This window comes from Lathamus discolor, chromosome 2 (genome assembly GCF_037157495.1).
Source record: "Lathamus discolor isolate bLatDis1 chromosome 2, bLatDis1.hap1, whole genome shotgun sequence".
NCBI classification, from domain to species: Eukaryota; Metazoa; Chordata; class Aves; order Psittaciformes; family Psittacidae; genus Lathamus; species Lathamus discolor.
This window is the reverse complement of record NC_088885.1, coordinates 155204769-155218211: the sequence shown is the minus strand read 5'-3', so window position 1 is coordinate 155218211 and position 13443 is coordinate 155204769. Positions and strand designations below refer to the sequence as shown.

Sequence of the window (13443 nt, the reverse complement as noted above, 5' to 3'; positions counted from 1 at the left end):
ATCTGCCTCTGGGGAGATGCCCCTGACATGTGCTACCACCCAGCCATGCCCAGGCATTGCGTGAGAGACATCAAGATGGCATGTGCTGAAACCATGTCAAGGATTATACTCAGAAAAGAAGTCTCTAGATGGTCATAGGTGTGCACCAAGCCTGTGCTTTGCCCTGCCTTTATTTACCAGAACAGGCTCCCTGTACATATCTCACACAAAGCTCCATTCTCTGGTATTTGTTTGGGCTTCTTGCCCTATGCTGTGCCATCCCTGACTTTGGGGTGTCAGTCGTGGTGGAAAGCAGGCAAAAGTAAGGAGAACGCTTTGTACTTCATTAGCAAAATCACTTCGGTCTGCTTTCAGGTCTCGATCCGGCTGGATGGAGAGAACAAAGCTTTAGAGTACAATGCTGTTGGTCTCACCAAGGATGCCGTGAGAGTGGTCTTCCGCAATGAACGAGTCAGTGATCTGTTTGACCGCAGCTGGCACAAAATTGCCCTCAGCATTCAGTCAAAAGCTGTCTCGCTCTACATAGACTGCAAACTGGTGCAGGTGCTGCCTATTGAAGACAGGGAAAATATCGACATTCAAGGAAAGACTGTGATTGGCAAACGCTTGTATGATAGCGTCCCCATTGATGTAAGTACTGCGTGTGCTGATTACAGCTGGAGTAACATTCAGCATTGGGTTTGCAGCACGTGAATGGGTGTTTTGGGGTTATACCCTTTTCCTGAAGCAACATCACTGAAATATTACCTGTGTTACATGGCTAAGACAGATTGATGTTGAATCATGTACAGCACTTGTTGTCTTTTTATGTGAGAGTGTTGGTATCTCTGTAATGGAGATTAAAAATGAGGAATACATTCCATCTTTCTGTCTAGTCCCAGAATATGCAATAGTGAAAATCAGAAATACAAAGAAAATCATCCACAAATACCATCAAACTGCATACTGAGCTACACATGTAAAGGCCTTCTGCTGTCTGACCACGGCATTATGAATGTTTCTATCTGTGATAGGAAGATCTGGGGAGAAAAAAGAAAGGTCATTAACTCAGGAAGGTCATGGCATGTTTTCAGCTCCTCGCAAAAAATACCTGATATTAAATGACTCTTGCTCCAATTGAACCAAAGTTTAGACCTATAGGTTGGACCTGATTATTCAGAAACAGTGTTAAACTGGTATAATTTATGTGTGATTGTTTGGTGTTTTGAGACTTGTGTAATCTTTCTTAGCTGTGCAGAATAGATGGAATGTGCATATTAAATGTGCTAATAGCATTTCTCATGCAGGGTAGAATTTCAGAAGATGCAAGGCACAACAGGAAAAAACTAAACTTCATGTCTAGATGAAATTCTAAGAGGGATGGAGGTGGTGAGAATAAGTCTTCTCAGACAGAAATTTGGCCAGGACATGCCTCCTTATGTGCATGAAAACCTGCACCAGAATTTTAATAGGCATATTCAAGGTCTCATTAGCTCAGTACTCTTGGAGCATGCTGAGATATTGGTCCATTATTGATAGAATGAGATGGGTACTGTCTACAGCATCCATAGACTCACTAGGAAGTTAGCCACCTCTGTTTCTTATTTGTATTCATCTGCACTGCTTGTTTCCAAGCAAAAGGACATGAAGTCTTTAATAATTCACTGTCTCTGAGACTATTGCCTCACTTTGTCTTCTAGTTTGATCTTCAACGGATGGTTATTTACTGTGATTCTCGGCATGCTGAGCTGGAGACCTGCTGTGACATTCCCTCTGGACCAGTAAGATTCTTTTTGTCACTTATTCATTTTCACATGAATACTCTTCCTTGAAGTCTATTACGTAAATCAGGGAATATATGGCAGTGTGGGATTATAATTTGTTTAATGATGGTGAATGAAACCTAACTATATAATGGGTAACACAGCAGTGCCAGAAGAGGACCACCGCAGAGGGATGAGTATAAGGAATTTGGGGTTTGACGTTTCCAAGTTGATCTTTCCTTGTCAAACTGTCAGGGGAAACAAAACCCTGAAGTGATGACAGAACAACAGAAATGCAGCCTGAAATATTCAGCATGTTTCCCACTGGTTTTATTTGGGAAGAGCTCAGTTTCCTGTGCTCAGCTGTTATTATGAACTTCCACCCTCCTTGCATTCTTCTCTCCTCAATCTTAGTTAAAGAGATTCATGGTTCATTTTGCCATGTTTTTCCCTATTGCTTGAATGAATGGCTTTTGTGGGATTGCGTTCCTCACTGGGACTCATTTAGCTGTGTGTTATCCAGTAGCGCCTCTGCGGTTTCTCTAAAGTGGGTAGAAGAGGAAGCTTTCTAGCTTTGAAGGCTTTGTCATGACCTTGGGTGTTTGGGTGTAGTGCCAGGTCACAGTCCTGACTGAAGCACCTCCCGTGGAAGTAAGGCCCACTGTTGGCAGCGAGCAAGTTGGCCACCTCAAGACATTCAACTGCTCCTGCCCTGCTGGACAAAAGGTGAGTGTTGGGATGAGTGTGTTTCATTTGAAGCATGCTGGGTAGGTCTGGAAATATGGGTATGGCACCATGCAAGTGGGTATTTGTGAAGCACTTTAAGACCTAGAGGTGGAAAACACTTCATAGAAAGAGACAAGCGAGTGGATGTCATAGGTGGAACATCAATAGAGGTAATGGCCATCTTCCCGCGTGTTTTCTCTTTACCTAATTTAGTGATTTTGATCATGTTGATAGTCCTGGTAAAAACTTGGAAACAAGGTGGTTATTCTTATCCAGCCCAGTTATGTTCATCCTTCGTCAAGTAGAACAGAAGATATTCTGGAGGTAAATATAGCTACATTGAAAAAAATCCATAGTTTTTAAAAGCAGTGTGCTTGCCTACATTTGCTCTGACTCGGACATCTGAGAAACCACATTCATTGTCACTGCTCATGAGGGCACGTCAGGTTTAGTCTGTTCCCCACTAAAACCTGAAAACATTTTGGTTGTTCCCAGTTGTTGTAGGGCTTGGCTTTGCAATAGAGTGATAACATCAGTGTGATTAATCTCTTTTTATTTGTCTTAGGGGGAGAGAGGTCCAATTGGCCCTGCAGGTCCTAAAGGTCAAAAGGTCAGTAACGCTTCATAAAAACAATAAAATGCTTTCAAAGTAAGTCAAGGAGTTGAAGATTTCGAGAAATAAAAGTCAGTTTGGCATCTGACTGAGTTCAGATAGTTTTGAATGAGGCTGGGACTGCAAGAGACTCTGTCCATCTTGCATTTTGCTCTAGGCTTGCGTTTGAGCTTCCCTGTTGTTGCTTTTTGTCTTAGAGTGTGCTCCAAAACTTTTCCTGTAGCTTCTAAACTGGCACATTTGCAAGTTAATGTTATTCATTAGGTCATGCACAGCTTTTTTGGGAAGTTACTTGGAAACCCATGTGCTGCTTCTGTACCATGCCTTGCTCAGCAGTAATAGGCAGCCATAGGTTAGGTAGCAGCCTCCTGGTCATGCTCTTAAAAGTATTTCCTGAGACTCAATACTTTTGGCTAAAGGATTAGCCATAACCTGGTATCTTTAGCAAGACTGTCTGAGTCATGATGTTAAATACAGGCCACTTTCCTCAGTAGTTTTCTTCCTAGATAACAGGGTAGGAGAGTGGTTCTGATGTCTGCTTCCAGTTTTACAGGGCAGCCTCTTATATTATCCTGCATATCCTGCAAGCTTCATTGATATGCAGATGTGTGCATTGAGCATACACACGTTTCCCTTCTGTGCTTGGTCACAAATAGACCTGTAGGACACCTGGCTTAAAGGGAGCGCTTGTACAGGAAGAAAAGGAAGACTCAATATTGCCGAAGAGGTGGAAGTAGGTGGTGTTGGTTCCAAATTTCATCATCTGTGCACTTAAAAAGATGTTTGGCAATAATTTGTATTCAAACCTATTTACATCTGAATAACTTCTGCAAATTCAGCTGCTGAATTTATACCTGTTTGCTGAATAAGCGAGTTGCACCTCACCAAAAGTTACTCAGTTGTTATGGAATACTGTGGGAAGGGAAAGGAGAAACCTCTGGGTCTTGGAAGGTCAGACATCCTCAGAAATGTGATGTGGGGGTTTTGGGGAGGCGTCATGTGCTGTCTTCAGGGAGAAGTTTTGGCTGATGAGGAGATGTGTTTTGGAGTATGCTTTCTGCTGCCATGAAGGAACATGGGCACATTACTGCTCAGATGTGCCTGACTGATACTGCAGAAAATATATCCTTATGCTTCCATGCGTGTATAAATAGTAACTTTCTATTTTAATCTGTGACAGCTTAAATAATGATGGGCTCTTTGAAGAATGGCAGAGCCATGACTGTTGTTGGGAGGTTGCAGAAGGACAATGATAATAATAATAAAAGAGCCCCGCAGCAGCATCCCGCTGTCTTTCACTGCTTTGACAAGGTCTGTGTGGTGAGGGTGTCTGTCTGTGTACCATGGCACACTGCTGGGGTGCAGGAGGTACTACTTGAATACAAAATAGTTTCTATATATGCACAGCATCAGCAGGTTTTCTGTATCAGATCCCAAAATGTTCATCTCACTGTTGCAGGTGGGCTGCTGAGGAGCAATGCAGATGTGTGTGACTATTCCCTGTCTGTTGTGGTCTGAGACTTGTATTCAGCTGAGACAGGACTGTGTTGCAGTCTCAGGGAGCTGGGGATTTAAATCTAGGCTGTGACAACAATTTGGTACAAATGTGCTGATTTGAGACAAAAGATTTAGCTTCTCCATCTCCTAAATAAGGCAAGGAATAGACTTTGCTCCTGACTTGCAAAGATGTTGTGATCAAATAATGTATATCACCCTCAGCAGCAGCTACTGCATCGCTATTGCCAAGGACTGGCTTGTGACAGACCTTGCAGTATATGCATGAGCTAATATCCCTCTCCCCTTCTCTCTCTGCAACATTACTGAGCTACCCAGGCTAAAATGCTGGCCATGGGACAGAAAATCAATGCTATTTACAATTCCCCAGTATTACCACCTGATACTTTATTAAGGAAAGACTAAGACCCCATGGGGGCCCACACTAAAAATAATCATAAGATCTCTCCTATACCCTTAGGTTTGATTAAAACAGGCTAACAAACAGGTACAGCATAAGGAAAGACCAAGCATTAATTGACTAAACACAGAGGAAGAAGTGAACAAATAACAAGTGCAAGGTCCTACACCTGGGTCGGAGCAATCCCAGGCACAGCTACAGACTGGGCAAAGAAGAGATTCAGAGCGGCCCTGCAGAGAAGGACTTGGGGGTGCTGCTCGATGAGAAAATGAACATGAGCTGGCAGTGTGCGCTTGCAGCCCAGAAAGCCAACCGTATCCTGGGCTGCATCAAAAGGAGCGTGACCAGCAGGTTGAAGGAGATAATTCTTCCCCTCAACTCTGCTCTCGTGAGACCTCACCTGGAGCATTGTGTGCAGTTCTGGTGTCCTCAACATAAAAAGGACATGGAACTGCTGGAACAAGTCCAGAGGAGGCCACAAGGATGATCAGGGGACTGGAGCACCTCCCGTATGAAGACAGGCTGAGGAAGTTGGGGCTGTTCAGCCTGGAGAAGAGAAGGCTGTGTGGGGACCTCAGAGCAGCCTTCCAGTATCTGAAGGGGGCCTACAGGGATGCTGGGGGGGGACTCTTCATCGGGGACTGTAGTGACAGGACAAGGGGTAACGTGTTAAAACTTAAACAGGGGAAGTTTAGATTGGCTATAAGGAGGAAATTCTTTCCTGTTAGGGTGGTGAGGCACTGGAATGGGTTGCCCAGGGAGGTTGTGAGTGCTCCATCCCTGGCGGTGTTCAAGGCCAGGTTGGATGAAGCCTTGTGTGGGATGGTTTAGTGTGAGGTGTCCCTGCCCATGGCAGGGGGATTGGAACTAGATGATCCTGAGGTCCTTTCCAACCCTAACTATTCTATGATTCTATGATTCTATGAATAAGGAAAGAAATTATCAGGAAAAGACGGAAACATAGACATAGAATGGTTTGGGTTGAAGAAACATTAAAGATCATTGAGTTCCAACCCCTTGCCATGATCAAGGACAGCAGGACTCTGAGTCAAAATTAATCATTTTCTGTATAGACACCATCACTATTCAGTATCTCTTATTTTGGATGAGTTGCAAAGCTGAATTCTACTTCTAAATGACTGGTACCCAAGAGATATTTTACAGTCTGATAACTGATAATGAGAAGTGCATTGTGAGAGACTGTATGTTCATATAGGAACCCACAAAGCAGCTGGTTCAGCTGTATTAGGAAACCAGCACACAGGTGGTGGGATTCACCTCAGAAATGAGCCCCACCAGGGGATACTAACAGGGAGGAAGGTCAGGGTTATAAAACCACTCCTTTGGCCTTGGGGAACTTTCTCCCACTGGACAGGGAACTTTGGAGAGGTTAACAAATGCAGAAGGACTGTGAAGCTCCTTCTCCAAGCTAAGGCAGCATTTGGGTTTTCTTTGTTTTCCTTAGACTGGTGTCTTTTTCACTGTTTATCCAAAGAAGGAATAATGTGATTCTTTCTGTTTTCCTTTCTTAAAAAGGCCAGTTTGAGGGTTTGTTAAGTCAATGTGGCTGTTGTATAAGTTTAAGATGGAAGGACTGGTGTTCAGGCTCTGCTATCCTGAACTCCCATAACATATTCCTTCTTTTTGGAGGTTTGGACAGACTTTCCTTTTGGTACCATCTGACCAATGAAAATATTCAAATTATATAATCAGTGTGGGAAGACAATGAGTTTCTGTTCCTTTATAACTCAAGCCTCCAAAGGCAGGGTGATACAGGAGTGCTCACAGCTATTAAAGGAAAACATTCCTCAGCAATGAGAACCTCTGCCTGATTTACCCATGCTTCCAAACTAAGGATAATGCATGCAGACAGAACATGCATGTTTTGGAAAGAGATACAATAAAGGATGGTATTGGGGAAGAGTAAGGGAGGGAATAGCTTTGGAAAATTGACTAACATGCCTGAAGCAGGATCTTATTGCTAAATTCTAGATGCTAACACCAGCTCAGGCTAATTTACTTTCCTTCCATACTTACCCTGCATGTTTTGTTGTTTGAAGGCTCGCTGGTTGGGGCACTGGGCTGTTGGTCAGTAGGCTTCTGCTTTCTTCCAGAACTGCTGTTGATCTGAGTTTAGAGAGAATCACCCCTCTGAGAGATGTAGTTTTGTCCACATCATAAAAACAACGTTGCTTACCTGCCTTTGGGAAGTCTGTGAAGTCCAGTGTATCAGACATGCTGTAGCGGGATGTGATTTTTTTCCCCCCACTTTAAAAGGAGATTTGGTATAGGTGAAGTGACTTAGACAAGGTGACTGCATAAAAAATTTTCAAGAGTTTTGCCACAGCCTATTTGAATTGACTGTGACTGTGTTTTTGTATATATGCAGCTTGTTCTGTGAGGTTTCTTTCTTTTGGAAAAAAAAAAGAGATAAAAGTTAAAGAAAGAAAGAAACTTTCATATTTCCTCTGCTTTCAGAAGCCTGTCTTCACCTGGGGAAAAGAAATAGTGATCCTGACAAATGTTTCAGTGTCTGGTTTCTGTTAAACACATTTGGGGGGGGCATAGATCAGGATAAATCAAATAGAACCACAAATTAAATCCTACTGTGAGATCTGGGGAGCGCAGGGGTCATTGGACCTCTTGCTGCTGTAGCACTGGAGGGTGCTGCTTCAGGTCGGAGACATTTTCAGCTTGATGCCAGTTTATACTGAAGTGTCTAAACTCCCAGCAAAAGATGGTGGGAGACACAAATAGGTGAGGGTGTGTTTGTCAGTGATGGATGGGGAGCTCAGCATAACATACTGCTGGTATATACCTTTTGGGTGAGAATCAGGCAGGAACTAGGTAGAAGTTTGAGGGCAGAGCCCTCTGCTCTCCAGAAGCTCACAGTCCTAGTGGAATTGAAGGAGCTGGTGTCAACTCTGCACATAGCCTTAAACTCATTTTAGCAATGGGTATATGCTCAGCTGGTCCTTCTTCCAGCTTTGTGACTGCACAGCAGTATGTGAAGATGATTTGCAGGTGTTTTCTCTGCATTTGCTGTTTTTGACATCACTTTTAGCTCTGTACCTGATGAATATTTATGTAATTATGTATCGGCTTGGAGAGTTTTTTAGCCCTTTCACCTCTGTCCTTTTTAGGAGACACGTGAAGAAAAGATTTTGCTTGGGTTTTGATTAACCATTTTCTCCTTTCCCCCCTGTGTATTTACCTCTCCAGTTTTCATTCCTTTACTCATCATAATCTGTATATTTTCAGCTGTCTTTTCACCCGTGTTCCCTTCCCTCTCTTCCATTGGAGCCAGCAAGGAAAGTAACCCTGTGTGTGCTGCACAGTTCTGCAGCAGAAGGCAGGGTTTAGCTGATCATGAAGTCTACCATGAATGAAAACAATGGGGTTTGATATTTTTCCTTGTAATAGCTCTAAAAATCTTGACATATTTACTGGCTTATTTTCCCCATATTTTAGGTGTGTACACTCTAGTTCTTATGCAAACCATCTTTCCAAGTCCTTCCTGGCTTAATAGAAAGTAAGACCTAGTGAAGTACCTCCCAGGAGAAAGCTCTCTGCCTTACCAGTACACTCTGAAGTCTTTTAGCAATATTTTCATATGAAAAATAGGTTATAAAATCAGTTTGAGAACTTGGATATTCAATTCAGTATAAATGCAATGAGGAACACCAAACCTCATGGCAGGAGCTGAAATCTTGGTTGCAGATAGTGGTGGGATAAGAAGCATCCGCAATCTCAGTCAAACTCTTGTCACATTGCTTCCCGAAACAATGCAAAGCTGGCCACAAAATACAAACACTACAAGTCCAAAAGGAAGTTGTAAGAGGAAATCTCACTTGTTATTTCTATGCCTGTCAAGAAAAGAATGAATTAAATCTGTGGTATTAACATCTTTTCTTTTTCAAGGGAGAAAGTGGCACCCAAGGGCTTCCTGGTCTCAGAGGAGAAAAAGGAGAGTCAGTAAGTAAGAAATACAGAATGATTTTACATAACAAGATGGAAATGCAAGTAGTTTTTTCTCCTTTATGGTGAGAACTTGCTCACCATGTCAATGTGCACTGTGGAATATGTTCCCTCTGCTTGGCCTTAATCCCAGGGGGAAGCTAATCTTTCTGGCACCAGCTGTGATTTCTTGGAGCAGGTTGGAATAAATGGGTTCATCCCTGAATAAAGCTGGTAACAGACTTAGTGTTGGCCTTCTAATTAAAATATGTTACTTGGGTGTACTTGATTATAACACAGCTGTACATCTAATGGGGACAGTGTGAGGCAACTGAACACAATGAAGATGCAAATCCTTCAACTGTTTTACATTCAGATGACCAAGATAGAGCTTTTCTCAGCTGCAATTAATGCAAATGTCAGGCTGAGGTTTTAGGTCAGAAAATCTTTAACCCTATGTAAAAATCATTCTCATGAGGATTGTTGACATCTTTGATTTTGGAACTGTAATGTCAGACTCTGCCCTGAGTAAGAAATAAGATGTGTTTCTGACTGCAGCAGGAGATGTGGGGATAGGTTTATTATTTTAATTTGTCACTGAATTGTTACTAAGGAATTATGCCCAAAGAAAATTACTTTCCCTGTAGTAGCTGTCCTGTGACTTGTATGTATAGATAGATAGATAGATCGATATAGAGAAAGATGTGATATATATGGAGGGATAGATGTATTTCAGATATATAACAAGGAAAAGGTGAAATACCTATTTACAATGTCCTTTGACATACCTTTTTCCTTCTTTCATTTCTAGGGTAGAGTCTATGGCAGAGGAGAAAAAGGAGAAAAGGTAAGAGCTAATCCTTCACTGGACTAATTAAATTAGAGTTGCTTGCTGGTGTCTTCCATAGCTCACAGGTTGCTTTTGGAGTGCACGGGATGCAAAAGAAGTGATACAGTTGGATCTCTGTGGGGAACTTTATGATTGTGTTATGTCTCCTGCAGATAAGATTCTGAGTGTCCATTGCTTGTCCCTTTTGTGTTCTTTGAGTTTGCTTTGTGCATTGGCTTTTTAAAATGCTATCAAGTGGAAATCATAATCGTTGCTTTGTGTAAGCAGCAGTGAGTTTGTGGAGAATAATGCAGTAAAGCAGCTGGCTAGAAGGATGGAAAAACAAAGGGGAAGTATAATGTTGAGTTTATTGAATTTCCAACAGGATTAAATCTGGGTCATGAGGAGACTGCCACACTGTTTCTTTTGATTGGATATTTTCATTAGTGACCTGAAGGACAAATGCCAGAATATCTTACTGCAAACACTAGGCAGGAAGTAATAAGACTTGGAGGTTAAAACTGAGGATACAGACTAACCATTGAAAATCTGTCGTGGAAAACCTGTTCAATAATGGTCAATAATGCAAAACAAGTACCATAAGTGGATTAATTTGCATTTAAAAAGATTGGTTTCCAGGCAATTCTGGCTGAAAACTTCCCATTCCCCACAGCAAAATGAGGCTGAAGACCTAGAATGCAGAGGAGAAGGAGCTCTTCTCTGTAGCTCCATATCACACCTGGTTGTGGGTGTTTTTCTTATCAAAATGAATTTTCAAGTTGTGGGAAATAATGGATAAAGATTGACATGAGGGTCTGGGAGATAGATGGATGTATTGAGGAAGAAGTCATGGTTCATGCTGAAAATGGGATTCAGCATCTGTGGAGCTGTTTTCCAGGGTCTGTGGCTACCCATTTTCTCAGGGAATTTAAAATTATATTGGATTGTGGTCTGATAGGAAGAGTGCTGCGCTAGCGAGAACCTGGCACTTATCACCATTGCATCTTCTCATTTGTTCTTTCTATGATCATGATATATTGATTGTATATAGTGATAATGCACCATGTGAAATTACAATCTAAATGAGGGTTGCTCATAGCAGGAACTATTATTGAGTCAGGCTAGAGACATGGGGACTATAAAGTGCACACTTCTGCATCCATCTTCCTGCAGACCTCTCGCTGACAGCCACTATTTAGCCTTTGAGACTCAGGATTCAGCCTTTGGAAACCAGCTCATGTTTAGCAGGTGGTGCGAGTCAGTCTGATGGAAAGCGCAGTGTTTACAATATGAGTTGTGCTGCAGTAGAAGCAAGTTCCTGTTTTCTTATGTTTTGATCTCTGCAGAAAAGAGTTGGAAAACATCACTCCATCTGTATTTTTGTCATGCCTGGAAAAATACATCTGCAAGTCTCGACTGGAGGGGGAAATATAAAAGGACCCCACAGTATGTGTAGAACTTCTTTGATTGAGATAGCTAAACAACATTTACTGCCCCAAATGAATGTGTAGGCATGGAGATCCCTGAGTTTATGGCCAGCTTGTGTTGTTTATTTGGTACTTCTGCCAGCCGAGGCAACATCTGTGTATTTGATACCCAGTGTGTTTGTGCCCTGTGTCTGACCAGTGGCTGAGTGGCTGATAAAGAGAAAGGATATAACAGCTGTACATTGCTGGCTTGGTTAAAAAGGTTCCCCGGAGATACAGAATCATAGAATATCTCAAGTTGGAAGGGACCCATAAGTATCATTGAGTCCCACTCCCTGCTCCTTGCAGGATGGCCTAAAACTAAACCATATGACTAAGAGCATCATCCAGATGCTCCTTAAACTCTGACAGGCTTGGCGCATGACCGCTTCCCTGTGGAGCCTGTTCCAGTGCCTGACCACCCTCTCAGTGGAGAACCTTTTCCTAACGTCTAATCTGAACTTCATTCAGAAGCTTCATTCTATTTCCTCATGTCCTTTCACTGGTCACCAGAGAGAGGAGATCAACACCTCTCTCCACTGCCTCTCTTGAGGAAGATGTAGACTGTGATGGGGTCATCCCTCAACCTTCTCTTCATCAAAGTGAACAAACGAGTGACCTCAGCTGATCCTCCTAAGTCTTGTCCTTAAGGGCTTTCACCCTTTTGGTCGCCCTTCTCTGGACACAGTCTAAGAGTTTGGTGTCCTTACACTGAGGTGCCCAAACCTGCTCTGCTTGGTGATGTGCCTGTGTGTATAATTTTTCTCCAAACACAAAAGATCATCTCCAGGGTCAGCCTTCAGATGCAAAGGGGTAGGACTGTAACTGGAGGAGATCAGCCATGAAGGTGGTGTGCATATGATGGATCACTGTTGTGTATAGGGGCAGAATTCATGTTGATGTCTTGGCATCAGAAGTGCCTGTGAGGAGCAAGTAGCCAGAACCATGAGGATGCAAGTGCCTGCAATGCTAATTGTCATCTATACTCCTGAAAAAGAAAGGAAAGCCTGTGGAATGAAACCCTTCCTAGACAGAACACCTGAAAGAGACGATTCACATGGCCCCTGTTTGTTTGCCTGCTGTGCTACAATGGCTGCATGAGCATGAATTCTTATTTTCCACTCTGTCTGTGACAGTTTTCTGTCTCATTTTTATGGGTATGGGCCAGTGCTAGGAAGCTGGATCAGAGATAGTGGATGTCAAACAACTGCAGCCTGTGCAATTGTTGCTGTGCATGTGCTGTGGACTGCTCTCTATCCTAAGGCTCACATCCTAAGTGTTGGTAGAACGAAGTTACCTCACCTTTGAAAAGATTGAGATGACAAGACTAAAATCATCCCTTTTTTATATCACTGCTTTCCAGCTATACTAGTGCCTAATACCTGCAGGATCATGCTGTTGCCAAGTTGTGTGTAGGGCAGTAATGTCAGGTCTGAGGCATTTGTTAGAGGGCAAATCCTGTGCTTTTCCAGGAGGACAGCAGACATTGGCTTTGCTTCTCCAGGCCATTAGCTCAGTTACATCACTAAGTTAAAGCCAAAATGGTGTTTGTATTAATTAGAATACATGCCATGCCAAGCACATCTTTAGTGGTAAACCAAAAGGTAACAGCAGCTGTGGCTAAAAACCTAATTCATGTTGATGTGAGGTCTTGTGTGACTTTGAAAGCCAGGAAATTCACTGTGCCATGGCTCAAGCAGCAGCTGAGGATGTTCTGTTCAGACTTAAATATCTCAGCCTGATAGACAATGATTTGTATGTACAGAAACATGTATGCACATACCTAGTAATTGTGCTTAGGTAGAAAAACATGACAATAAAATAATGCATCTTCAGATGCTCTTGTGAACTGCTCTCAAGTGGGTTTCCTCGGTAGGTGTATTCACCTGCCAGTGATCTGTTCTGATTCTTAACTTTCCACTGTTGACTGTCATCTTTCAGCCCTGGTAGTGTGTCCTCGTTTCAGCTGGGATAGAGTTAATTTTATTCCTAGTAGCTGGTGCAGTGCTGCATTTTGGCATTAGCATGAGAGCCATGCTGATAATACACCGATGTTTTAGTTGTTGTTAAGTAATGTTTACCCTGATCAAGGACTTTTCAGTTTCATGCTCTGACAGTGAGGAGACAGGACACCTGACCCAAACCAGCCAAAGGGGTATTCCATACCACAGCACATCATTACCAGTATAGAAATT

At 42.6% G+C, this 13443-nt stretch overlaps 1 protein-coding gene across 1 annotated transcript in view; it reads left to right on the top strand.

The window, feature by feature from the left end:
• Nucleotides 1-2641: 2641 nt before the first annotated feature.
• Nucleotides 2642-13443, top strand: part of COL22A1 (collagen type XXII alpha 1 chain) — a 145348-nt gene continuing 134546 nt past the window's right edge. The window contains exons 1-4 of the mRNA XM_065669158.1: nt 2642-2707; nt 3034-3078; nt 8918-8971; nt 9765-9800. Of these exons, the coding sequence (XP_065525230.1) occupies nt 2642-2707; nt 3034-3078; nt 8918-8971; nt 9765-9800 (201 nt within the window). The remainder of the gene's footprint in view (nt 2708-3033; nt 3079-8917; nt 8972-9764; nt 9801-13443) is intronic.